Source organism: Hippoglossus hippoglossus, chromosome 5, assembly GCF_009819705.1.
Source record: "Hippoglossus hippoglossus isolate fHipHip1 chromosome 5, fHipHip1.pri, whole genome shotgun sequence".
Classification (NCBI taxonomy): domain Eukaryota; kingdom Metazoa; phylum Chordata; class Actinopteri; order Pleuronectiformes; family Pleuronectidae; genus Hippoglossus; species Hippoglossus hippoglossus.
The window spans coordinates 29,669,104-29,696,603 of record NC_047155.1 but is presented as its reverse complement, the minus strand read 5'-3'; the positions used below and the strand labels follow the sequence as shown (position 1 = coordinate 29,696,603).

The window sequence follows — 27,500 nt, the reverse complement described above, 5'->3', positions numbered from 1 at the left end:
GAGATCACAATCATTAGCTGCATTGTCACTTCAAGAACTTGGAACTTTTTCAGTAACGTCATTTAGACCAGGGTCTACATTATTTCAGAGAAATCTTTTTACCCCCTAAAAAGTCCCAGCTCAGGGTGAGTACTTTACAAAAGTACAGGACACTTTGGGGTGGGACTTGAACTGCTGAAGATGCCTGGCGGGGGTGTATCTCAGTCATCTCTCTGCAATAGCTCATAAATTGTAACATTTTAGGTGTTTTGAATATGCATTGTGCAACAAGCTGTGTTGTAATGTTGCTGGATTCAAATAATTAGTCTATTCTCTGCTTGGTGGACTGGAGTGAAACAGCATGCTGTAACTGTTAGTTGTTTATCCCTCCTGTCTTTAGAATGTGGTGGAAATGCAGACAAATAAAAGTCTGCAGGAACCTTTAGTCACTTGGAAAAAAATGTGTTGCCATTGTTGAAGTCTCCTGATCAGGATTCTTTCTTATTCGTGGTTCAGGATGTTTTTATCAGGAACTAAATTATTATCGAAGGTCTCCTCCTCTCTGAAATAAAGAGACCCACATAATAAAGGGATAATATAGAAAAGCAGTATTACACTAATTCTAGTTCGTATTTGTACTTATTGTATTTGTTTGAAAGTTGGTTATTGACCCTGGAAGCAGCAGGTGGATGAATTGGACTTGGAATAAAACATGCCTTTACCTGGGAGCAGGAAAATGCAGTTATACATTAGGACTTTAAGATTTCTGTTTATTATTATTTCACCCATCCACATACTCACACATTTCTATCATTTCTATTGTTATGTGTAACACATTCCCACACACAATTAGGTGACGGAAAGGCCCCAAAACAATTTCTTAAAGTCAGGTTGGTGTAAAGCATTTTTTTGGTTTTGAAATCAGACCAGTTAATCCTCCTCGCAGTGTTTTTCCACTAGAACCATGGGTGCTTTTTCAGGATTAGTGTTGAGTGGCTGATGAGATGAGATGTCTCCTAGCTTGGCCGCTGACTGACAGACTTTTGGAACCCCTCTCTAATTGGCTGACAGGCATGTCCATTTCTCTATTGAACAGGAACAGGAGAGCGAGAATAGAATCGCCTTACCACTCAGATGATATATGACTTGTCCAGTACCTGTGCCCAGCCTCTGTGGGTGTTTATCCTCCACAAAGATGCAATCAGAAATAACAGTCCAGACGATTATTATTATTATATTATTATTATTATACTGCCTCCCTGTTTTTGCTTTCTAGCATCCCAGAGAGAAAAAGACACTTTTCTATCTCTTTCGGTATAAAAAATACAATGTGGGTGAGGTGGGATAAATTCTATCTTTTGTACAATGAATGCTTTCTGTAGCCTGGCAGCACCTGCCCACAGTTTGTGAGTCTACGCTCTGGAGACAGGCTTCAGTTTCAGTAAGCTAAGGTAATTCTCTACTTTATTCAGTTATCAACATTAACCCTTCAAACACTGCAGTGGACAAACAATATATATGCTCATTAATGACAAATTTATTGAGAGAGCAAGCATGAATCGCTGCACAGGATTGAGTGGGTTAAATGTACATAAAAAGTAGCTTTTTGCTTGATCACATTTCATGATTTAAGGACGAGACTTACATATTTTCACCGCTCTCTGCAGCAAATTCTGAAAGTGGAGTCAAACAGGGTGACAGTGGCGTCTGTTCTCATAATTTAAAAACAGCCAGAACTGATTTCCAGCAGCTTTGAAAGCAGCAAACAAATAAAACCCTTCTGTTGAATCAAATGTTAAGGAAAAGTTACTGTGGAGGCTCAAAACACACTCAACACTCTCTTGTTCTCTGCATTACCTCTGTAATTGCACAAAAGCTCGACCATCTGTTTCCTTTGCATCTGGTTTTCAAATCAGAAAAACATAGTTGCCTTTGTGGGCAACAAACAACTTTAACAACACTCCCACTTACTTTAGTTTATAAGTCTGATTTGAATGGGCTAGAATCCTTCTACTCCATAATTCAAATAGCTCCTCATAAGTGCAATAGTTTCACATTGTCTAGTCACATCATCATCAAAACACTGCCCTTATGTTACTGTTTGGCTCCGTTTATTAAATGGGTTTTCATTAAAGGGATAGTTCACCGAAAAATTAAAAGTCACTCATTATCTACTCACCACTATGCTGATGGAGGGCTGGGTGAAGTGTTTGAGTCCACAAAACACTTCTGGAGTCTCATGGGTAAACATCATTGCAGCCAAATCCAATACAATTGAAGTCAATTGTGGCCTCTCCTTTAGACATAATAAAACAACAGAAAAAACACAACATGCCTCTTTAGACTTTTTTAGACACTTGGGTGACAACACATGAGCAGTATAGAGGCATGTTGTGTTTTTTTCTGTTTTATTATTTTGAAGAAGAGGTTACTTTGGCTGAAACACTGTTTACCACTGAGACTTCATTGGCATGGTGATGAGTAGATAATGAACTATCCCTTTGAGGTCTAATGAACAAACAGCCTGTAACAGTATGTTTTAAATGCATGTTTTTTTTAGTTATTGCAGATAATTCAGGATGATGTCAATGTAGAGATGATATCCTGATGAATTAGCCCAATTCCATAACACTTAATTGATCAAATATTTTCCTGCTCATAATACTGCATCATTTTTAAATAAATTGGCAGCCAAACAAAAAAGTGTGATACTGCCACCCTCTGGTAAATAGCTTCCCTAGGCCTGTAAATACTGGTGTCGAGCTCCTCCACATTGTTCTCTAATGGCTTATTATGTTGCTACAAACAACCAACCACATAATAGAGGTGTCAACTTTCACATACACAACCTTTTAGGTTTATACTTACAACTGCACAACTCTGATATAATGTGATAACTGAGGCCCATAATGGTGCCTGTTAACCGCATGTGACAGGCACCATTTATTGGCCCTGTTAGCTGGGCTTCTGTAATGCAACTCTGTGACATATAAAGATGCAAATTTGCAGCTTACAACAAGTCTGTCTCTTGTTTGATGAGTTTTCTGTCTAAGTTAAGTCTGAGTTATTTTCTTAATTGCTCTATATTGCTTAATTGCCGTCCGTTTGGGCCATGTAAACCACTCTCCTTCTCCCTCTCTTCTTGTGTTCAAACTATGTCTATGTGTTGCAGGTGGTGATCATGGAGGTTCAGGGTCTGAAGTCGTTGGCTCCAAACAGGATTGTTTATTGCACCATGGAGGTGGAGGGAGGACATAAACTGCAAACAGACCAGGCTGAGGCCTCAAAACCCACGTATGTACAAGACAGATAGCAAGCATGCACACACGCACGCACGCACGCACAAGAATGTAGGAATACTCCTTGATATAACACATTCCCCAGTCTTTCACCCTAACCTTAACCATTGCAACTCTCACTGAGCACTTAATAAACTATATGGATACTTCCTCCCTTTGTTCTCAAACAGCCTCATTTCTGCTGCACACTCATGCTTTCAATCTCCCGTTGTACCACATCACAATGATTATTTAATAGATTCCCATCTGGTGACTGTAGAGGACATTGAAGTTCACTGAACTCACTGCCAGGTTCATGAGACCAGTTTGAGTCTCTTACTTTGTCACATGGAGCATTATCCTGCTGGAAGTAGCCATAAGAAGATGGTAAACTGTGGCTATAGAGGGATGAACACTCTGATTTGTATTCAGAACCCAACGTGTCTTACGTAAAAGAACATTCCCATGCCATCACACCACAGCCAGCAGATGGTCCTGAGATGGTCCTGTGCTCACCATAGTTGTAAAGAGTGGTTATCTGGTTATCAGTTACCACAGCCTTTTGTATGAGCTACAACCAGGCTTACCATTCTCCTCTGACCTCTCTCATTTCAAAGAACTGCTGCTCACTGGATGTTTTCGTTTTTGGATCCATTTTGAATAAAAACTCTCTGCTGTGAGTGAAAATACATATTTTCTGAAAAATCGAACAAAAAATCTTGACACAGTGAAAGTCGCTGAAATAACCATTTGCATCATTCTGATGTGTTTCGTAAACTAAAATAGGTTTTCCGCTCTAGCTTGATGTTATGTTGCCAACCAATAGCAGATATTAGCGACCACCAGTGGATGTTAGGAACATATCAGTTGTGTACCTTAGTGTTGTTGGGGGTTTCGGCCTTAAACACAAGAAACCCTCTGCGATAAGGCAGGCCCATCACATGCTGATCAGACCTGATTGTGTGTCCCTAACATCTTGGGGCCTAGTTGGGGTCTTTCCTCCCTATTCAGAGCCATTGTGTTCTGTTGTCTCTTTTATGGTCTGGTACAGGGCTTTTCTGTGGATTGATCAACCTGATGTTGCAATAAAACGCCTGTAACCAACCTCCACTGGGGCAGGCTATTGCTTTCCAGCCATGTTGATCTGCCTCAGATCCCAAATTCACATACTGCAGCCTCTTTCTCTCATTCCCTTCATCAACAGAATCCTCCCAGGGTACTGTCAATTCTTTGAAGAAGAAAGAGTTGTCCAACAACACCGAATCAAAATTCTAGTTCTGTTTGTGTGCAGAGAAATGATTTAAAATCATAATTACTATTGAAAGCAGGTATAAGGTTGTGTTCAAGTGTATGGAAATTAAATCTTTTAGATTAAACTGCACAGTCCAAGATTAATCTCATATAGTCCAACAGTAGGTCAGTTAAGACTGTATAAATGCATGATGATACCATACATATTATGGAGTATTAGATATTACCTGTTTTGACTGCAGATATATTTTCTTATTTTTATAGGTCTATGAACATGTAGCTCAGATACAGAGCTGCAGGATCCAGATGACAACAACAATTATTATTATTATTATGATTATTAGTGTTGTTGTTATTATTATTAAATTAAATATCTCTCCTACCATTTTCATTAGAACAACCAGTCAGACAGAACTTAATTACGACGGTCACACAACTGTTCCTGGTCTCCCCCCTTTCTCTCTTCCGTCCCCTCTTTGCCCCCCATGCACCTCTCCTCTTTTCCTATTTGTCTCCACTCACCCCAACCAGCGTAGGCAGATGGCCGACCTGCCAGTTAATGAGGGAGTTGTTTCTCTCCACAATGGCCAAAGTGCTGCTCATTGTGGGAACTGTTGGGATTATTTATTACTTTAAGGTCCTGACCCAAACATGTTAAGTGCCTTGAGATAATGTATATTATGATCTGCCGCTATACAAATACAATTGAATTGAATACAAGGTGGCTGTCAAGATAAATTCCAAGTGTTAAAAACCTTGTGAGGCATAGACACACTATTGTGTTGCAGTATTACAGTCTTAGTATTTTACACAGGACTTAGAACCAGAATGAGGTACTTTTCAAGCTCATTGCAGAAATACACTGTGAAGGAACAAAGTTGGCAATAAATAAATTCATTTCAAATAACATTGTATATAAATGATTTTGCACCTTGCACATAAATTGTTATCTAAATGCACACTTCAGGTTTTTAACATAATAAAAATGTATCTTAATACAATCCAAATTCTCATTATCCTTTGATCAAACTCATCATGATGGGTTATCATGTATAATCCTATTTTGTGTGATCTTTGTCTGAGGTCAGACCTGCAGTATGTCAGGGATAATGCAGCGAATGGGTCTAATTCACTACTGGATACTAACGCTATTGATGCGTTATTGTCAGTCCCTGTAGGAACATTACAGGGACAATATGTCCAGTGAGATCAGTGTTTTATGTCTACTAATTACAAAAGATTACCACATTACAATCTGTAATGATGAGGAAGAGACAGTGTGTGAAATCTCCTCTGACCTTCACTGCTTTATCGATCTATAACATTTATGTGACTCGTACAACCACAGGCCTGACATCATCTTGACTACAGACAGCAAGGAAACAGGTGGTGGTGCTGTAGGGTGAATTTGGGTAATTTATTTAATTTTGACTTCTAAGATTTATCTGTTTTACACATTAGATCAACATATTAAACGTTTTTTTAATCCTTAAAATGTTTTCTAACCACACCAGAAAGAATGGGATACATGACACAGCTTTTAGTGTTCTATGCCCAAAACATAAAATTCTTTGATAATCTGGGACAGGTCACTTGGTAATCTCGGACACTTGTATTAGGCTTTGAAAAAAAAAACGAAATCACTTTGCTTCATGCATGTCAAGCATAATATTACCAATTTCTAAAAACCATTACGAAAAAATGACTGGGAAAAAACGTTAATTCATATTGATTTATAAAAGTCAAATTTGTTTCATAAAGAACCCTCGCCTCAATAAAGAAACTATAAAAAATAATTTAAGACATTCTGTTAAAGGTGTATCACATTTTTAAAAAATATATTAAAATTCAATCAACAGAAGCAACAATAACAATTATTCATTCTGTAAATCTCCATGCTCTTTAGTTTATCTTATTTATTTTTTTACCTCAGGAAGTCCCTAAATGCACATTTCCCCATTTAGAGAATTGACATGATTGTCCCATATTACCCAAAGCATGCTGTCCCAGAATTATCAATTATGTTGATGACTAAAAATAAACAAAACAAAACATATTTTCAACAACTCAATACATATTTTGTTGCTTGAATACATCACAAACATAATTTGATATGAATTAAGAACATTGTCTAATTTACAGAACTTCTTAACAGATCCTTAACATTAATATTGTCAGAATCTCATGTCATTGACCATGCCATGCAATTCCAAGGTTTGATTTACACTTGCCCCGCCCCTTTCTGTGACCTCAACCCCATGAAGTCATGTGATTTCAGTCACATGATGTCCATGCGAACCTATAAGTCCTGTTGACTTGATTTCGTTGGAACAGGAAATAAACAGAGTGTAGCTTAGGTGTCTCACATTACCCAACTTCACCCAAGATGAAAAGCCCTGTTCACAGGAGTAGCAGCACACACTGCAACTCTTGTGTCTGATAACTTTTAGCCATCAAGGGTCATATTAGGAGTCTTATCTGTCCACAACAGGGGTCCTCTGAGTGGCACTGAAGGTTCCTCATTATGGGTCGTCAAGGGGCTGGTTTGACAGGATGAATGGATAAGGGCAGGAAGATGATCATGGATCATGGTGGCAGCTGATCGTGGATTTTGATTACAACTAGATTGCTTTTTATACAATACATTTATTCTGATTAACAATATGCCTACTCACATATCCTACCATTATTGGCAATATGACTGTCTCTATAATTGTCATTGCTGCTCCCTTCGTGTTTGTCAGACATTGATACATTTATCTATACGTTTAGAGATTTATCCATTTATGTTAGACGCTGTCTTTTCTCATGAACTTCACAGATTTTGACTTGCCAGAGCAGGAAAAGCACAGATTTAAGTAATAAGATTAATGATAGCTCAGTCCCAAATGTCTCAGTGAGTCAGGACCTCATCTGTACTTTTTGCCAACAAAGTGAACTGTCTGTGCAGAAGTTCTATTACACAGGCATTTATGATGGGAAATGAATATAGCGATTTTCTAGTCTTAAACAACCACTTTCACAGTACAAGTCACATTCATCCTTTCACACACATTCTACTATACATTGAAGAGCTGGGGTAATGTGGAGTGGATTATACACCATGTGTTGCTCTGAAATGTGTGTGTTGCACAGACCCTAATGGATTTCCATCATACATCTGTTTCAGCAGCAGTTCATCTGAACATGTGCTTGTTACAGTTCCAGTGCTTTTAGTTCCAGTTTAGCTGGAACCATGTTAACAGCAGCTAAGCGAGTCAGATGCTTTGTGACAGAGCAACAGCTCCAGAGACATTATCATGTCTAACACAATGCTTTCTGGGTTTCTCTCTCTCTCTCTCTCTCTCTCTCTCTCTCTCTCTCTCTCTCTCTCTCTCTCTCTCTCTGTGTATGTGTGTATAGTTGGGGTACCCAGGGTGACTTCTCCACCACTCAGCCGTTACCTGCTGTCAAAGTGAAGCTGTTCACTGAGAGCACAGGAGTATTGGCTCTTGAAGATAAGGAGCTTGGGAGGGTAAGAAAAGACTGTGGTTAAAATTTGGCCTTATTTACTTTGATATATCTGGTAAAACTCATCAGTTTTTCCATGTTTCTCACTCCCAGGTTGTGCTCCACCCGACCCCCAACAGTCCCAAGCAGTCTGAGCTCCATAAGATGACAGTGTCTAAAGGGTGTCCAGACAGTGAGCTCAAGATCAAGCTGGCTATTCGCATGGACAAACCCCAAAACATGAAGCATTGTGGGTAAGTGACCCTTAATGTTCTGTTTATTTTGATTCAGCAGGTTTTCAGAAGATGGAGCTTTGAGTGTCATCATGGTTCTGTAACTACTCCTCTAGCCAAGAACACTTTTGAACTGAACCTTTGTTTCAGTGTGTACAGCTACATTAACTAATAACATTAGTACAAACTTTGAAGCAGGTTTTAACAAGAGGTTTAGATCTAAAAGTTAAGAGACATTTGCACGATGTAATGTGACGTTTTCTGCTTTCCGCACTGCCCGTTGATTCACACTCTGTCAACCACCTTTGCTTCTGACCTGATCCCAACACAGTTCTTTCTTTAAATTAATGTATCCACTTTCACGGTCACCTTTTTATAGGCCTATTGGTAATAGTATTTTCAGAGTAGGATTTTATATTATTTTTCATAACAAAGGTCTTCAAATAGCGTGGTTAGTCAGTCAGTTAGCCTAGCTACCGTTAGCCACTGAAATGAAGAAAAACAGTTTATGAGGGAGGACAGCACTGTGTGGAGATCAGGTTGGAAGTGAAAGTAACTTTAGTCTAGCTTTGACAGGAAGTGAACTGCTGGGCAGTGAGCAAAGCGGAGTGGATGTTGTTGATGTTGTCTCTGTGTTTTTGCCTCTTTGCGAACTCTTGCTGCACAACAAATTTCCCCTTGTGGGAAAATAAATGCTGTAAAAACTGTCAAATTTTCACAATTCTGTACTACTGAATGAGTGAGTGCCGCTGCTTTTGTCGACTCGTGCACTCGCAAGACGCGACTCATGTCATGTTACGTTAATCATCACAAGCATTATTTGCTGAAAAGACAAGAGAGGCGTAAATACAGACTTAGGGGTCCATATTCACTTTCATCACAACATGTATGATTTGCTAGAAAGACGTCACAAGAGAAGAGATGGGTAAACACAGACTTGATCCATATTTTGCTGTCCAGATTACAACTGATAATAAGTGTCACAAAATTATAAAAAATAGAGGAAAATTACCATACAAATACGATAATTATCGTACGTAGATGGAGAGTTGTTTTCTCGGGGGTCCTTGAGGATTGCAACTCTTTTGGTTGTCAACCAAAGAGGGTGTTAGATCTTTCTCTTTACAGTATCAAGTCCATAAAATCCATCTTGGTTTATTTAAGTTAAAGTAGCCTACTTATCATGTTGGTTTGGCTCAGGAGGTTAATAGATGGATGATAAATCCCACAGTTAGCTATGGTACCCTATAGTCATCAATAAGCACTGTGTAATTGTGTGTTTATGGTGGAGCTTTACCTGAAATACATGGTTTTGCTTCCCACTTGTGGTGCTCAGCTGTCACTACATGTACTTTTTTGTATTTTTAGTAACAGTAAATGGTAGGATGTTTATTTCTTTTTTTGAATGGAAGGTTTTCTGTAGTATTATATATTTATGCACCCCAAAATAAAGCCATGGATCCCATGAGATTCCCAAAGTTTTGCTTTATGCAAATGTGTACAATATAAATTGTGGGGCAATAGTGACGATAATGAAATATGATACTGATGTGTTCTCATGTGTGAGAATTTTAGTGCAGTTACAACCTTCTTAGTCATGATACACTCATACTGCTGTAACTTTTTTACGTATACAAATGCTCAACTTTAGGTTTATTGCACTGGTCTTGACTGGACACATGTCTTTCTAATAGACAAATATTAACTTAACAACTTATGAGATTCAGGTTTTCTTTGGGGAGGCGTCTGATGTCAGATGGTGATAATGATAGTAATACTCGCAGCTGGTTTTCCATGTTTGGGTCAGTCAGACCTGAGTGGAGTCTTTGTAATCTTTAGATTGTTTTGTCTGTTGTTTAATTTGCTAAAAATATCTTGTAGTGTCCTTCAGTTTTTTTTCAACTTCTTATACCATATCAATAATCAGCTCTGCGATGGCCCTGCGATACACTGGTGACGTGTACCCTGCCTCTCGCCCAGTGTCAGCTGGGATTGGCTCCAGTTCCCTTCACGACACTCAAAAGATAAGCAGTATAGAGAATGGATAGATGAATAGATGGAGGCTCTGTGATTGTTCTATGAGACAAACTTTGGATCTTGCCATGACAGATGACATGCAGTCTTCGACAATTACATCTGATAAGTCAATATACCAGCTGTACATAATAAGCCATTTCCAACATACCGCAGCTCTATACAGTTTCACTCTGCATCGGAGTCGGATCAGACATAACTGGGAACACCTACGTGAGTATACTTGAATTTAAATGCTTGTAAGCTGGACCCTCAGAATCACAGCTGGATGTGGTTGTCAGTTTTCAGTAGCACTCATTTTGTTCCTTTGTCTTTCTTTCCACTCTTTTATTGTGGGAAGTAATAGATATAAATAAAGAAAATTAAAGAATACCAACGCAAAAAAACGCAATTTAATTAAACACAAGCATAAATCCATCTCATAGCTATATCTCAATGAAAAATTATTTACAAAGCAACACAACTGGGGGTGGCAGGATTCTGACAAAGACGATGGTACTCATAGATGCACTGTATGAATGTGTTTGAATGGGTGAGGTCAGACTAGTGAAGAGCAATATAAATTTACAATTTACAATGAAAATAACAGTAAGACTATTTGGATTCATACATTTAATCTCAACAAACATATAAAAAGAAAAAAATTAAGAAGTGCATTGCTGCCTCCCTGTGGCAGGAAACAGTATTATAAATGGTAGCAACTGAACTGAAAATGAGGTCCCAATTTTTTTCCTGTTAACGTCAGGGGACCATTTACTATGATTGACCATATCTTTCTCATGCGAGTTAAACTGACTAACACATCAAAGGGAGAAAGTTTTACGTCAGTTTTGGGGATCGTGTGTTGGAGAAACACAACATTAGCTCTGGGGTGGCACAAGATTGGGGTAGAAATAATCATTTTAGACTTTAGGTTATTCCTAATCATGTTTATTCCCCAGTCCTGAACCCCTGGATATAGTGGAATGTGCTCAATTTACTATGATGAAAGGTGACTCATACCTTTGTCTTAAGATGATTAATATTTGTTTACAGAGAAGTCCGGATTATTCCAAATTGGACAAGATCTACAGATTCATTATTCTTCATGACCCTGTTGTGCCTTGGATCGTTGCAAAACTTTTCGCTTCATGAATAAAAAAGGTTTTGTCCGTCAATCCCTCAATCTGTTAAATTGAGGGATGAGGACTGAGTAGAGGGAGGCTGTACTGGAAATCAGTGAGAACAAACAATTGACATTTGGAGGAGCTAGCTTTTTATAGATTATATTCTGTGATGGGTAAAGATGTCAGTTCATCCAGTACTTGATGGTAGTGTGGCTCAGGAGGTAGACTGGTTCAGTCACAAATCTCGGAAGTTGAGAGTTCAATTACCAGCTTGGGCAAAACACTGATCCCCAAATTACCCCTGATAGGAGGGCCATTCATATACAATGCCTATAAAAAGTATTCACTCTTTTGTTGCTTTTATACATGAAATCATGGTCAATATAAGTTTGCTTTTTTGACAAGAATTTGCAAAAGAAGCTTCTTTCATGTCAAAGTGAAAACAGATTTTTACAAACTAATGTCAATTAATTAAAAATATATAGTGTAAAATAAGTGTTTGCATAAATATTCACCCCCTTTAAAGTGACTGACCTAATTCAACAGAGGTCCAGCTAGTTGATGCCAGCAGTGTCCCAATTAGTGAAATGGAGATGACCTGAGTGCAGTGGATGTGTGTCGAGTGACTGTAGTATAAGAACACCTGTGTCTGGGAGGTCCAGTCTCTGGTTCATCAGGATTCCTGCTACAATTGCAACATGAAGACAAAAGAACACTCCAAGCAACTCGGAGAAAAGATCATTGAAAAGTATAAGTCAGGAGATGTAGTGATGGCGAGATGAAGCTTCATGAAGCATTGAAGCTTTCCATCCAATTGGTTCACTCATGGGCCGAAGCTTCATGGTGCTTCATTTGCTCTACTGTGCCATCAAGTGGACAATAAATGTAAAACAGGCAGAGTGATTATAATGACACCATGGCTTTGGTGTGTGACGCTTTGAATTGAATAAATTATTGAATGATGTTTGTGATGCCAATACATAAATTATGAACTTATTAATATGGTGTCTGTCTTTATGATACAATGGCGGGATCAAAAGGGAAAGTGGAAACAAATTGGGCAGAGGGTTGTGATGTGAATGTGCTTGTGTTACTTGTAACATGTAACACGTAAAATAGGGACAACATTTTATTAATTTTTATTTAAAAATTACAACTTTTCCACAGTGCTCGGTTTCAGGCGGTTTCTTTTTTTTGCAAACAAACGCGCAATAAAGTCCCCAGTCCACAAAATGTGAGGGGGGGAATCCATTGCGTTTCGCTGCCCCTTATATTTCGATTCGCACGCCCAACCCGCGAACCATTTCCTGACTCAGTCACGTGGTACGGCCGGCTTGCGAGGCTTTGAACGTCATCACATACGTCATCAACACAAGCCTCGATACGCGCTTCACAAAAATCTCCCTGGATTACTCGATACATGATTCGAAGCCTCGACACGGAAGGACACATCACTACAGATGATGATGTCTGATTTGAATCACTTGGTTCTTCTCTGGTCTTCTCAACCTTCACTCTCATGTGTGAATTCCATGTTGGCCCTTTAAACATGAATGGAGCCAGAGATGAAGTACGAAGAGCCACGTTGTTCCAAATAATGGAATTGAATAAAATAGATGTGATGTTGATTCAGGAAACACACAGGGACGATAAGAATCAGAGTGACTGGAGGAGGTAATGGAAGGGGGAGTTGGTTTTTTAGTCGCTTAAGCAGAACCAGCTGAGGAGTGGTGCTCCTCTTCTCCAGAGACCTACCATGTTTGTTTCTTTGGTTAAAGCCAGAGTCAGAACAATTTGGATTTCCAATTTTGGATTATACAGTCTGATGAAAAATGACGAAGAGTTTCTGTCTCTGTGGTGTTTCACCAAAGCTGTTTGTACTGTTGTTGAGGGGCAGCTGGTTTTTAACTGTGTTTCTGCAAGACCTTTAAAAACTTTCTATCTCTGTATGATTTGGAAACTATGTCAGGTTTGAGATTGTCGTTATTTATTAGAAAGTAAATGTGGATTACATTTTTTTATCAGAGCAAAATAACATCATTAATTATAAAATGAAGAAGTGTATACAAGTGTTATTTTGTGGCCATTTATCATCTTACCGTTCTTTGAAGGGGAGATTTGGTTTTAGTTTTAATCTGTTAAAAAAAAAAACTAAATTAATTAATTAATCTGTGAAACTCAAGATTTTAAATATAAATTAATTGTTTATGCAAAATTTTATTTTTCTCTGTGAATTTCAGATTATTCATTGATATAAATGTGATATACCATATTCAAGCAATGATTAGATGTAAATAAAGAACTTCATGTTCATAGATCAATGTTTATTTTTATTTTTTTTATTACATCTAATTACAAGGGGAAAACTGAATCACGGTAGAAAGGTCGTTAGGTTTAGAGCTGGGACCTTCTGACTTCTGGTCAGGCATTTTCTTTTTCCAGACCTGAGCCTTCCATAGATGTTTCCTTTCGAGCGTGCTGACTCTCAAGTAGAGCATCCTCAAGATCACCTTTGAGTTTATTGTTCTCAGAAGCCAATTTCTGGTTTTCCTGAGTCAGCTGGTCCAGTTTATCTGTGTCCTTATGGTGCTGGGAGATGACAGCCTCTTCAGCAAGCTCTAGAGCATCATCAAGTTCATTTTGTAGCTTCTTGTTCTCAGAAGCCAGACGTTGGTTTTCCTGAGTTAGACGGATCAGTTCTTCTCCGTCCATCTGCTGCTGGGAGATGACAGCCCGATGAGCAAGGTCTAGAGCATCCTCAAAGTCTCTCTCTCTCTCTCTCTCTCTCTCTCTCTCTCTCTCTCTCTCCCCCCCCCCCCCCCCCTCCCCCCTCAAGGTGAACAATCACTACTATATCAGGGCAAAATATCTACAAAACGAAAACATAAATTAATCATCTTTAATTATAACATGAAGACGAGTATACAAGTGTTATTTTGTGGCCTTTTACCTATTGAACGTCACCATGTTTCTTTTGCAGGTTGTGTAGACCGTTTGTTAACTCATTTAACCCTTGTGTTGTCCCTACTTCCCCCGGCTGTTGGCCCCCTCACATAGATGTATTTGTTACACCCGCGGCACATGGTGTGAGTTTTACAGTCCTTTTTCCTGGGGCATATCTGACACCTCTTCCTCTTACTCGCCCCTAGCGGGGCTGCTGCTAGGGCTATGGAGGAGGCCAGACGCTCGGGTCGAGCGTCGTGGTCAAGAGCTCTCTGTGCGGCGGCGGCGGCTTTTACAGCCTTCACAACCGCGGCGGGCGCTTCCGTGCGGGGGATGCGCTCCCTTCGTGCGATGAACGGAGTCACGAGAGCCTTTCCCAGCTGCTCTAGGAACACCCTCCGCTTGTTCCGCTTGCCCGGCATCCAGTCGGGGTTGATCTCTCTCCATATCACGAAGGCGTTGTAGGAAGAGACGTCGAGAATGTTGTGAAAGACGACCAGGGGCCAGCGCGCGGTCATCCTCCTGCAGCTGTACGTTCCGATCACCTTGTCTAGGTTGTCCATGCCACCTTTGTTGCGGTTGTAGTCCAGGACGATGACCGGTTTCCCATCCTCGCGGTCGCTGACGTCGGCCTCGGCGTGCCGTGTGCTCAGGAGCACCACGTTCCTGTTTTTCTTTGGGATGTAGGACACCAGAGTGGCGGTGGGCGTGAATGCGAACTTGGATGAGAACACCTCCCTTCCCTTGACCGCGAGCAGCCCGGTTGGGAGCTCGGGTTTGTTCTTCCGAACCGTGCCGACCACGGTGAGCTTCCTCTCAAGGAGCTGCCGCGCGAGTTCGTAGGAGGTGAAGTAATTGTCGCACGTGACGTTACGACCGTGCAGTCCCTCCGTTACATCGAAATATCGCCCGGCCGCTCTCGGCGTCCCACAGGCTGGCGGCGGCCTCGCCCCGGGACCTGTACACGCCCGCTAAGATCAGCAGCCCTACGTAGGTGCGCAGGTCGGTCTCGTCCATCCCTTTCCATTCGTCGCCGTATTTTCAACGACCCTCCCGATTCGTCATCTCCAGGATGATGTTCTCTACCGTCGGTGTGATGAACAGGCGGAACGTCGAGGCTAGGTCACTGGTGCGGGACGTCACGTGGATTGTGGGGCCCGGGGGGACCCCGCTTTGAGCCGCAGCAGAGGAGGAGGAAGAGGAGGAGGAGGAGGAGGAGGAGGAGGAGGAGGAGGAGGAGCAGCGGCCCTCCTCTCGGCCGTACGCCCTCGAGGACCATGTTATTTCCCCGTTTCTTGACGGGAAGGTCTCTCTTTCCACGAGTCCGGTGGTGGTGGTGTCGCCGGGGTCTTGTCCTTCTTCTTCTTCTTCCAAGGATGACGAATCTGCAGAAGCATCACCCACTGGGTCTTCGTCTTCGTCGCCGTCGTCGTCTTCGTAGTCACCGTCGTCGTCGCCGTCGTCCTCTCTGTCTTCTTCTCGGTCTTCTTCTCGGTCTGCTTTTCCATCTCCTTGTCCGTCCGCTTCTCGGTCTGGCTCTTTCGCGTCCTCTTCGGGTTCAGAGGATGGTTGCTGGGAGAATAGCTGTTGGAGAACCTGTTCTCTGGTGAAACGCTCCTGACGTGACATCGTGCCATGGTCCGGGAGGGTGGCGCGCCGGCTTCTATGTGGGTCTAATGTACCCCCCTATATTACAATTGGAACCAGGTGTGGGTCTAAATGACCCCACAGAGCACACAGCGCCCTCTCTGGGGGTCTAAATGACCCCCCAGGAGAATCGAGAATGACAATCCATTGGTCTCAATTACCCCAGGAGAATTGGATAATGACAATCCTTGGGTCACCCTAACCCTAACCCTGACCGGCCAGGGCTTGCGTATGATCACACGCACACACTCACGCACGCACATACACACACACACAGACATGAAGGCTTTCTCCTTCTTCAGTTCTTTCTCGAGTCTGCTGCGAGCTTCTCTGTCTTTCTGGCTGTACCTTCGAGTGAGCTGACTCTCACCTAGAGCATCCTCAAGTTCACCTTGTAGCTTCTTGTTCTCAGAAGCCAGTTGGTGAATTTCCTGAGTCAGCTGGTCCACTTTATCTGTGTCCTCATGGTGCTGGGAGATGACAGCCTGATGAGCAAGGTCTTTCTCACATAGAGCATCCTGAAGTTCATATTGTAGCCTCCTGATCTCAGAAGCCAATTTGTGATTTTCCTGAGTCAGCTGGTCCAGTTTATCTGTGTCCTTATGCTGCTGGGAGATGACAGCCTGATGAGCAAGGTCTTCCTCACGTAGAGCATCCTCATGTTCACTTTGTAGCGTCTTGTTTTCAGAAAAAAGTAGGTGATTTTCCAGAGTCAGCAGGTCCAGTTCCTCCTGCTGCTGGGAGATGACAGCCTGATGAGCAAGGTCTTTCTCACGTAGAGCATCCTCAAGTTCACCTTGTAGCATCTTGATCTCAGAATCCAGTTGGTGATTTTCCACAGTCAGCTGGTTCAGTTTATCTGTGTCCTTATTGTGCTGGGAGATGGCAGCCTGATGAGCAAGGTCTTTCTCATGTAGAGCATCCTCAAGTTCACCTTGTAGCCTCTTCTTCTCAGAAGCCAATTTGTGAATTTTCTGACACAGGTGGATCACTTTATCTGTTTTCTTATGCTGCTCGGAGAAGGACGCCGGATGAGCAAGGTCTTTGTCACGTAGAGCATCCTGAAGTTCACTTCGTAGCTTCTTGATCTCAGAATCCAAATTTGTTTTTCTCACGCTGAATCTCACACGTGAATCTATCGGTGTTTCGGGTGTGATGGTGTTCGGTAGTGGGGCTACCGGCTTGGAGGTGGGGCAGCATGCCGGTGGTGGAGGTGGGTAAAGCAGTTTGTGAAGCTCACTCGCCGTCATGCAGTCAAGCTGGTGCCGGCAGTGAGCCGCTCGGTGGAGGAGGCAGGGTATGCGGTCGGGCGGGTGGCGGGTGGCGGGTGGCGGGTGGCGGGAGGCCGTCAAGTCGGCATGAATGGAATTGCGTTTCGCTGCCCCTTATATTTCAATTCGCACGCCCAACCCGCGAACCATTTCCTGACTCAGTCACGTGGTACGGCCGGCTTGCGAGGCTTTGAACGTCACCACATACGTCATCAACACAAGCCTCGATACGCGCTTCACAAAAATCTCCCTGGATTACTCGATACACGATTCGAAGCCTCGACACGGAAGGACACATCACTAAGGGGATGGCTACAAAAAGATTTCCAAGTCACTGGACATCCCACAGAGTTCAGTTAAATCCATCATTAAGAAATGGAAGGAGTATGGCACTTGTTTAAATCTGCCTAGAGCTGGCCGTCCTCACAAACTGAGTGACCGGGCAAGAAGAAGACTGGTGAGGGAGGCCACCAAGACACCTACGACCACTCTGAAGGGGTTCAAAGCTTCAGTGGCTCAGATGGGAGAGACTGTACATACAACAACTGTTGCCCGGGTTCTTCACCAGTCGAAGCTGTATGGGAGAGTGGCAAAGAGAAAGCCACTGTTGAAATAAGCTCATATGAAATCTCGCCCAAAGGCATGTGGGAGACTCCAAGGTCAATTGGAAGAAGGTTCTTTGGTCTGATGAGACATAAATTTAGCTTTTTGGCCATCAGACTAGACGCTATGTTTGGCGAACACCAAACACTGCACATCACCACAAACACACCATCTCCACCGTGAAGCATGGTGGTGGAAGCATCATGCTCTGGGGATGCTTCTCAGCAGCAGGCCCTGGAAGGCTTGTAAAGGTAGAGGGGAACATGAATGCAGAAAAATATCGCCAAATCCTGGAGGATAATCTGACTCAGTCTGCAAGAGAACTACGACTTGGGAGAAGATTTATTTTCCAGCAAGACAATAATAATTTATATCATATAAAATATGTAATTTATATCGTTTAAAATCATGGGGGGAGAGGGGGGAGGGGGGAGCTGGCTCATTAGCATTTAAAGGAACAGGCACTCAAAACAGGTCACTCTGTGGAGGGCTGTTTTAGACAGGGTAAAAAGGGTGCTGTTTTAAATGATCCTTGTGGTATTTTGACCAAAGTATGTTACAGACATTTCATTAAGACCCCAAGGAACCATATCAACTTGTGGTAAAATGGGCATGCTATGTCCCCTTTAAATCAAAAAACATGACTGGGCGACACTGGCACTGCCACATCCTATGTCCTTGCAAAGTGGTAGGATTTTGGTTTGCACCAGTTCATTGAGTAATCTGAAATTCAGGGAAAGGGTTGACAAGGGTAAATGTTTCCTGTAGCATTGAGTGTTGCCCATTTATAAATATCAAGACATTATGCATCAAGTCTCATAGCTTGGATTTTGGTTTTGGTTTTTGGTTATGATGGATGTCTGCTGTCCTGTCTGTATTGGTTAGTGACAAGTGACAGTCTGAGGCTGAGTCTTGCACCTTTTTAAAAATCCATTTAATTAAATAATGTTCAAATATGTCATATCTTAGTTTTTGTACAAGAAAGTTGAGTTTCTTGTTATGAACTTCACTCTGTGTCACTTCTCTAGTAGCATGATTATTTTATATTTATCTGATCTTTAAGCGGGGATCATGTAGATGGTTTACTAGTCTTTTTTTAAGTCAGAATATAAGTGATTCATGCTCGACTGTGAGTAAGTAAAAGTTGAACATTGAAAATTTGCTTTCTGTGGGTTGGTAAGAAAATGTCAACTCAAGATTGGGAATGGTATACTTGAGAGAAAAGAAATATGCTTATTTGAGTGGTTCACCAAGACCATAATCCATATACAGTATTAATGTATCTGTGCCTGCTGCACCAGATCTGACCATTAAAGGATGTTAGTGTAGAAATGATCACTCATCATTATCATATCCTTATATATAGCAATTTTCTGTTAGCAACTACATCCAGAATTATACTTTTAAAATAACTTTTCCGATATTTAATGTGTGCTCATAATTTTTGAGCACACATAACTGGTATCTTTGTGGAGTTTTCATAGAAAACCTCTACCTTCTCATGGACAAAGAATGCATGATCTAATGTGAAAAGGTTAGTTGGCTTAAGGTTTATTAGCAGCATTACTACTGTGTGGAATTCATTGGCCTTGGTTCCACCTTATACAGGTGAGCAGGACCTTCTGCTTGTTGGACCCTGTTGAGACTTTACATTACCTCTTCCAATAGCTTAGACACTCAATATCCACATGATTAACAAATAAATGATCAACTACAACTAGAAAAGTGAATGAAAAAAGTTAAATTTTACAAACTATTGTTTAAACAATAAAGTAAACAAGTTGTCTGTTCGCACTCATATAATATGTGTATCGAAGAGAAGGAATTTGATGAAAAAGTATTAAGCATATTTTATAATAAGTAGAATTAGGGGTTCAAAATTATGTTTTGTAAGGTCACTGTGACTTTTGATCAGTTGTCACTTGGACTCAAAGCTAAAGTGATTATGTTTCAGTTGTCAAAGGTTAAAGTGACCTTTAAATTAATCTGGAAAAAAAGGATGGAGAAATATATACACAGAAACTGCACTGGTTGGCGGAGGCATACAACCCCAGTGGGCTAATTCTAGTTCAAACATGGGACACACTTGCTAACAGAACCCACTGGCACATAACTGTGCACTTAGAGGCACAAGATCTGAAGATACTACAAAGAGTTAAAGAGAAAATGTTTCTGTAAACATTCATCAGGGGACTAACTGTTACTGACAGCACTCCTGGACAAGGGTTACCACCAGTGGGCAGTATAGACACTGGTAGGGTGATAGGATGGCTGATTTAGCTTTCCCCGGCAAGTTCTTAGTATGAACACGTCAACAAGGTCACTACTTCACTTGCTGCTTACAAGGGGTTCATCCTCCATTTAAATTTTACTCAAATTCAGCGAGGGGGTCATTGGCATTCTTATGGTGTGAGCGTTTGGATCTGAGCAGAGTCAATATACAGATTTTATTCAATGACATTTTATTTGTATAGCTGCAAATCATAACATGCATTATCTCAAGGCACTTTATATTGTAAGGTTGAGACCTTAAAAATGATGGAGAAACCCAACAGAAAAAGATGATTTAGGTGTTCTACCTCCCACACAATAATGTTTAATGACTGACTATACAGTTGAAGTCTGCAGTACTGTCTGCATTGGTAAACACTCATCCTGCTTGTCTGTGTGTAGCTGTCAGGAGCTGTATGTCCGTCTTCTTCTCTCCTTCCCTCTCTCTTCCTCTCCTCCATATGCTTTCTTTTGGTGCCTTGGTGAAGGCTTCTGGGTTGCCCTGTAAGATGCCCATACTGGCTCTGCGTGTTATTGGTTCATTTTCTGCACAGCACACAGGCAGGGCCCCCATGTGTCACCTCATGCATGCTGGTTTATGTAGGACAACAGGCAGAGGCAGCTCTCGGAGGGACTCCAGGGAAAGGCAGACTGAGGAGGGCTCACCAGAGAGACCCACAGCTAAGCTGGCAGCAGCAGAGGCAGATCAAACTGGGGTCCTCACCCCAAGATGTTCTTTTAGAATAAAAGCCCTCTACACTTCCACCTCCTTCTGCATCATGTTTTCATGTTTAGACTGCTGCATTTCTGAATAAGATAGTGATCATTTTGCTATTTGTTTTTGTAAATTAATGTCTCCCAGCTTGCATGATAAGAGTTAAGTGGAAAACATCAAAATGTGACAAAAAATGAATGATTTAATTAGTAAGTGTTGCATCTTGCTCATGTTATGTCTGCTCATAAACCTCCACTGGCTACACATGGACTCCACAGTCAGAACAGATTTTATCATCTGGTACATTAAAGCTGTCTGACTGTACTGAGGCTGTTCTCCTTCACTCAAGTCGCTTTGGATATTGTAATTACATTTTCTCCTGTAATGGTAAATGGACGGCTACTTTACAGTTCAAATTCACTTATTCACACACACTCATACAGCACAATCTAGCACTTGGATATCGCTCATCCCATTCACACACTGACAGCACAGCTATCAGGGGCAGTCTGGAGATCAGTGTGTGGCCCAAGGACACATCGACATGCAGATTTGAGAAGTTGGAACAAAACCATCTGATTTGTGGACAACCGTCTACAGCCGCCCCTTGTTAAGGTCCCCTTACCTGCAAGTTCCAGATGTAGATATAGTGTATTCTGTATGAGACACATACACAGGCTAGTGGAGATATCAAAGTGATTTAAACTGGGGAGGAGCAGGAGGAGCAGGAGGAGCAGGAGGGAAAAATACTTCAGTTGTTTCAAATTGTACAATTAGACAATGTGTCAGTATAATGACCCATGTACTCCATATTACTACAGCATTATTTCCCCCTTATTGGACACATCATTCAGTACCAGACTGTCTTTCCATATGAGGCCCAGGAGCAGATGGATTTATTTTATTTGACTCTGTTCAACAAACCCTCTAGTGTGTACTAGTATGTAAGTATGAATGCATGTATGTATGGCTAGAGTCTAGCCGTACAATGTGAATAGTTTTCATAATAACAGAAGCTCGAAGGCAGCCAGGCTTAATTGAAATGACCAAAGACAGGACAGGACTCAGGCTGAGACTCAAGAAGAGATCTCCAAGGATTGGTGGCCACAGGTGACGAGGTAGGGAAGCCCAGGAGATGAATATAGGAAACTGGTGAGCAGGTGGATATGGCAGTCAGGTGAGGACGACCAAGAAGAAAGTCTGAGGACACCTGGTGGGCAGATGGAGAGTGGCAGGAGATTGAGGCCTAAAAAAACAGGTCTGAGACATACATGTCTGTGACATTCTGGATGGATTTGTGCCTGGTATTCTTTGTATATTTAATGCTTACATTTCAATAATTGTCTCATTAGGCCAGATAAACTTTTTCCTCATACTCCCAGAGTTTTCTAAATGATAAATGCTGTTTGGCAAACTGACACGGTTGTTCTTCAGACAGATCCTCCCATCTTCGACAGAGGATTTCTGAAGCTCTGTTACAGTGATCGTTTGGGTCTTGGTCAGCTACCTTCTTGCTTGGTTACTCAATTTGGATGGACAGCCATAGTTCTCCTGGGCATGCTTCAGAAATGGCTCTATAGCCCCATCCTGATCTATGACTTCAAGGACATCATTGTTGCCCCTTGTCGCCGTCTACAACTCTGAGACTTCATGGCTTGGATCTTGTCTAGACAATAGAGAGATGGTGGACGTCAATCAAGTACTAGACACATGTCAAGAATGTCAATTAAAACAAACCTGAAGGGTCTAAATGCTTTTTTAAATGTAATATTTAGGTTTCTTCAAATATATGCACTGCAGCACCCGTGACTGACTGCAGTAATGGCATTTAACCAGGAGGTGTCAGTAGATGCCCAACACTACCACTTCATTAATCCATTTTGTAACTCCAGCCTGCCTCATCAGTCAGGGCAAAGCTGAAAGAAGAAAAAACGTAATCCCGTTCAGCTTCATGAAGTGTCATACAGCAGCGTCCTTTGTCTAACTGAATGCTTCTTTACATCCCACAGGTATCTTTGGACCATTGGCAAAAATGTGTGGAAAAGATGGAAGAAAAGATTCTTTGTGCTGGTTCAGGTGAGCACAGCTAATAAAGTTATGTTTGCAGTGGATTTCTCCCTCTTACAAAAGCCACACAGTGTACTGTATGGTAAAACACCAACAACTACACTACAGTGATACAGTACAGCATCACTACAGTGATACAGTACAGTACAGCAGTATTAAAGTAAATAAGGTTCCTACTCTCCGAGGAATGACAGGAAATACATTTCTGATGAACCGGCAATTGCTGGAGATGGGAACACTGAAGGTTTTGGACTGATTGTTGTTTTTTTCAGATGCAACCAAACATGAGACAAATACAACCAGACACAGCGCTTATCCTCATCATGAGCCCTGCTGGGTTTTGTTTAGTTATATTTTCAAAAGAGATGATTATGTAATTAATCCATTTGTCAGTTGACTGAAAGATTAACTGAAACTATTTTTGTTCAATTAATCAATTATCTTTGGATAGGTTGTTGACCGTTAGATGGACAAAACAAGGTCATTAGATATATCAACCTGCACTAGTAAATTGTAAAGGACATATTTCACCATGTTAAAGGTATAGCAAAATGTTGTTTTTAACACAAAAAAACACAATCAAAAATAAAAATGACAGTTAGCTGCTGCCCTATATAGAGCCAGATGAACTTAAAACTGTGGCTGAAGGACCAGAAACGTTTGATATTTTAAAGTTCTTAACATCTATAGAACCATGTGACAAGATTAGGATGTCTAACAGAAGTATACCTGCATAGCAGGATTGAAGTAATTTTTAATTCAATTTAAATTCATTTAATTTGATTACCTACTACGTCAAAGTACTAATTCGTCAAACTACTTAAGAAATTAACACCAACCCTAATGATGTGATATGAGTCAAGAACGAACTATAACATTTTTGGAATCCAGGAATTATTTTTCATTTTATTAAATATTGTGAGATAGGGCATTTTTTTGACATTTTCGCTGATTTCACATGGAATAATTCAATGATCTATATTAGGAAAAAAGGGGACTGATTTTGTGAAATTTGGTGCAATTAAAAATCCACCTAGTGAATCTTAATGAAGTTTCATAAGGGAACTCTTGGGCTTTAATGAGAAGCTACTTCACTGTTCAGCAGTTGCTATTAATGTGAGTAAATATAATCAGATTGTGCAATCAAGTAAAACAATTTTTTTAAAGCTAAACTGACCTTTGCCCCCAAATAAGTCTGGACTGGTTGATGAATCCATATTCCTAGCAGCAGTAATTATCAGTGTAGAGAGAACATACAAAACATCATGAAATTGTTGCTCACTCTCATGACCGTAAACCTCATGACCAAATTCGGACTAAAGTGAATGCACAGTGAGCTCCATAAGCAGATCCCATCCAACGGAGAACCAGGAGCAGCCGTCAACATGAGCACTGCTGTGTACCTACAATGTTTCAGTGGCCACATGTTGTGTATGCAGTGAGAAAGAGAGATTCTGCCAAGCTGTCAGAGTAATGATGGAGAGGCCAAGCAGGCTTTTGTCAGGAGATGTGTGTGTGTGTGTGTGTGTATGTGTGTGTGTGTTTGTGGATGGTGGTGTAAGCAGCCATTTCCTGGTGGCTCTGCATTAGGAAGTGGGCAGCGGGGGTGGGCTGGGGTGGGGGGAGGCCTGTCTCTTGTGCATTGGAGAGGATATGTCTCAGAGCTACAAGTTGACAGGGGATTGACAAAGTCGAGTGAACACTAGCTGGCCTAACACTCGCAGCTAGAAAAGCCTGTGTGCCGCCAACTTGAAGCCTCTCATTTGCTTCCAGCTAAATATATAGCAAGTGACAAATACTGGTCAATAGACTGTGTGTGTGTGTGTGTGTGTTTTTTTTTTTTTTATGTCTGTTTGTGTATGTGCATGGATGGATTTGTTTTGAGGAGCAGACACACTATCTGGTCATTGCTGTGTGTCTGAGTCGTTGCTGTTTTAGAGATGCTGTATTGTAGATGTATTCAGGATTGCCATTTTTTCCTTTGCTCACTCTGTTTTGTTCATGTCAAGTCTTGTAGATATGAACTGTCTGTGGGGATTTTATTTCCCATGTCTGTCTTTATCTTTATGATCTATTTTACTTCAATTGATCTGAAATTTGGATTAAAGTTTGTCAGAATCTGTCAAATCTCTGAAGACTGATCTTCTACTATAGAGAGAGAGAGACAGAGAGAGAGTGTGCTGAGTGCATTATGGGACATCCCCCAGCAGATCTCTTGCAACCAGGGCTCACCTGAGCCACTACTAACTGTAAGCTGTCACCTTTACAAAGACAATTTTCAAAATCCATTTCAGAAACTTTCCAGTGATCCCTCTGCTGATGCCACAGGAAGGGGGCACTGAAACTACATTATCATGTATTTCAAGTTTAAATGTGAAAATGAAACACTTCTACAGTCACGTATCACAGCTTTTCTTGATACTATACCCTCCCTTCATCATTTTACTTTATAACTGTGGTTCAGTGAGGAAGTCCTTGTGCCCTCCTGGATCCATTCCATCTTCAGTCAGAAATCTCTTTCAATAAAAAGAGATGTCAGGACGACTGCATGACAAACAGTAACTGTCACTTCTTATTTCCTGAGCTTAACATTTAAATCAATTGTGGTGTGTATTTGAGCACCCAAGGTTAGAATCAGCTGACAATTCTTGATTATAGTTTTGACCTGCTTTACTACTCCTAATCAACTTATTATAGAATAATGAATCAAAAAGTTATGCTTTATCTTTATTCCCAGTCCAGTCCAGTCCTTTATGGATGTAATTTACGGACCATTACCCTTTCTTAGAGTTTAGAAAAGTAAATATTGCTGGGGCTCAACCTGTTACATGTTAAAGACAGTTCCACATTTGACAAAGAGGCTTATTCACTTTCTTGCATTGAGTTTTATGAGAAGACTGATACCACCCATTTCTGAATCTTAAAATGAAGCCACCATCAGATATTTTCTGTGAGGAGAGTTTTAACCTAACCAACCTATCGAAGGTTGGCAGGGTTGTCTCCTTGAGCTTTTTTTCAATTGAAGCAATTAAGAAGTAGATCTTACCATGTGCTTATAGTACTATAATTGTATGGCTATTTATTAATGTCTAAAGCATGCAGCTCTAGTAAATACGCAATACAACTATCCATCACAAACAAAAGTGGATGTGCACAATAGTCCTAGATGTAAAATGTTTCTAACAGCTTCCTAATACAACACACTTTTATATTAGGAATTGAAACAGATGTGCACCACCACATATAGCCTTTTCTTCCTTCTTCATCCTCCACCTCTTCTTCTCTGTCCTTAGATCACCTCCTCATCCTCTTCTTCTGTAGTTCATAATCAGTACAGTGTTTGTGTCCTGAGCCGCCCCTCAGAGCATCCAGGCAGATTACAGACGTCCAGTCATGCTCTTGGTTTGTCTGAATGTAATTGCACATCTGTCCACATTTTTCTTCATCTGGCTTTAGATTCAATTCAATTCATTTGAATTCATCTTAGTTTAATTCAGTTCTATTCATTTTATTGAGACCACTTGATTTCTATCCATTTAGGTGGAATTCTTTTTCTATAATTTTCTATTTCATTCAATTCATCTTTAATTGACTTCATTTCAGATGAATTCACTGATATAATTCACTAATACAATTGGATTTAGAATTAATGCAAGGGATTTTAATTCACTTGCATTCATTTTTTATATTGACATCAACATTAGAAGAAATCTTAAATTTAAAAAAATACAATTATTTCAATAAGCGATACACATTTCATCTGCACAGACAGAATGAATGAGCTGTTGGAGGTATATGCACTGTATATATACTAGTCCACCACATGTCAGGAATCAGATACAAAGTTTGGCTTTTGGCCACTGAAGTTTGTTTTCGAAAACATATGCCAAATCATCCCCAGTATTCACATCCATGTGTTTCCTGTAATGATGTGAACATAAACGACTGCAGCAACCCCCTCCACTCTCTCTCCCTCTCTCATTCTTCATCACTGTCTCTCCATCTCACCTCTCTGCTGACTGACAGCTGCAAGAGAGAGAGAGACACTGGGAGAATGAGGCTGGTGTTTTGGGGTATGGGTGGGTGGGTTTGTGGGGGGGGGGGAGTTTAGACTCTGATTTGCCTTTGTGGTGTCCTGGAGGCCAGGGAGCTGTTGGAGAGTCGGTCCGGTTCCCTCCATCCCTTACTTGGCCTCAGGTCTCATCAGTGCTGTCGTGAGGAATCTCATTTGTCACACACATGGAGGGGAATCCAACACACACACACACACACACACACACACACACACACACACACACACACACACACACACACACACACACACACACACACACACACACACACAGGATGCAGCTGCAGCTAAAGTGAGAGCTGCCACTTGCAGCGGCAGAGGTGGCGACAGCGCTGGATTGGCCAAGCCTGGTGATTTGTGACGACAGGCTGGTATGACTGGCAGCTACAGTAGCAGCAGGCAGGACACAACTAACAACAGAGCACCTCCTTTCTCATAACATAGGGAGCAGTTGCAGGAGCACAGCGAAACTGACCAGGGTCACCACTGCTGTATAGGTAGCTAATGGCCTTTTAGTAACAGGTTTGAAAGTCCAGTTTAC

At 41.2% G+C, this 27,500-nt stretch overlaps 1 protein-coding gene across 8 annotated transcripts in view; it reads left to right on the top strand.

Moving 5' to 3' along the window:
• Positions 1-27,500, top strand: part of cadpsa (Ca2+-dependent activator protein for secretion a) — a 164,195-nt gene that overhangs the window by 51,233 nt on the left and 85,462 nt on the right. For all 8 annotated transcript variants that reach the window (XM_034586801.1, XM_034586809.1, XM_034586808.1 and 5 more), the window contains exons 6-9: positions 3,152-3,273; positions 7,911-8,022; positions 8,112-8,251; positions 22,830-22,896. In XM_034586801.1, the coding sequence (XP_034442692.1) occupies positions 3,152-3,273; positions 7,911-8,022; positions 8,112-8,251; positions 22,830-22,896 (441 nt within the window). The remainder of the gene's footprint in view (positions 1-3,151; positions 3,274-7,910; positions 8,023-8,111; positions 8,252-22,829; positions 22,897-27,500) is intronic.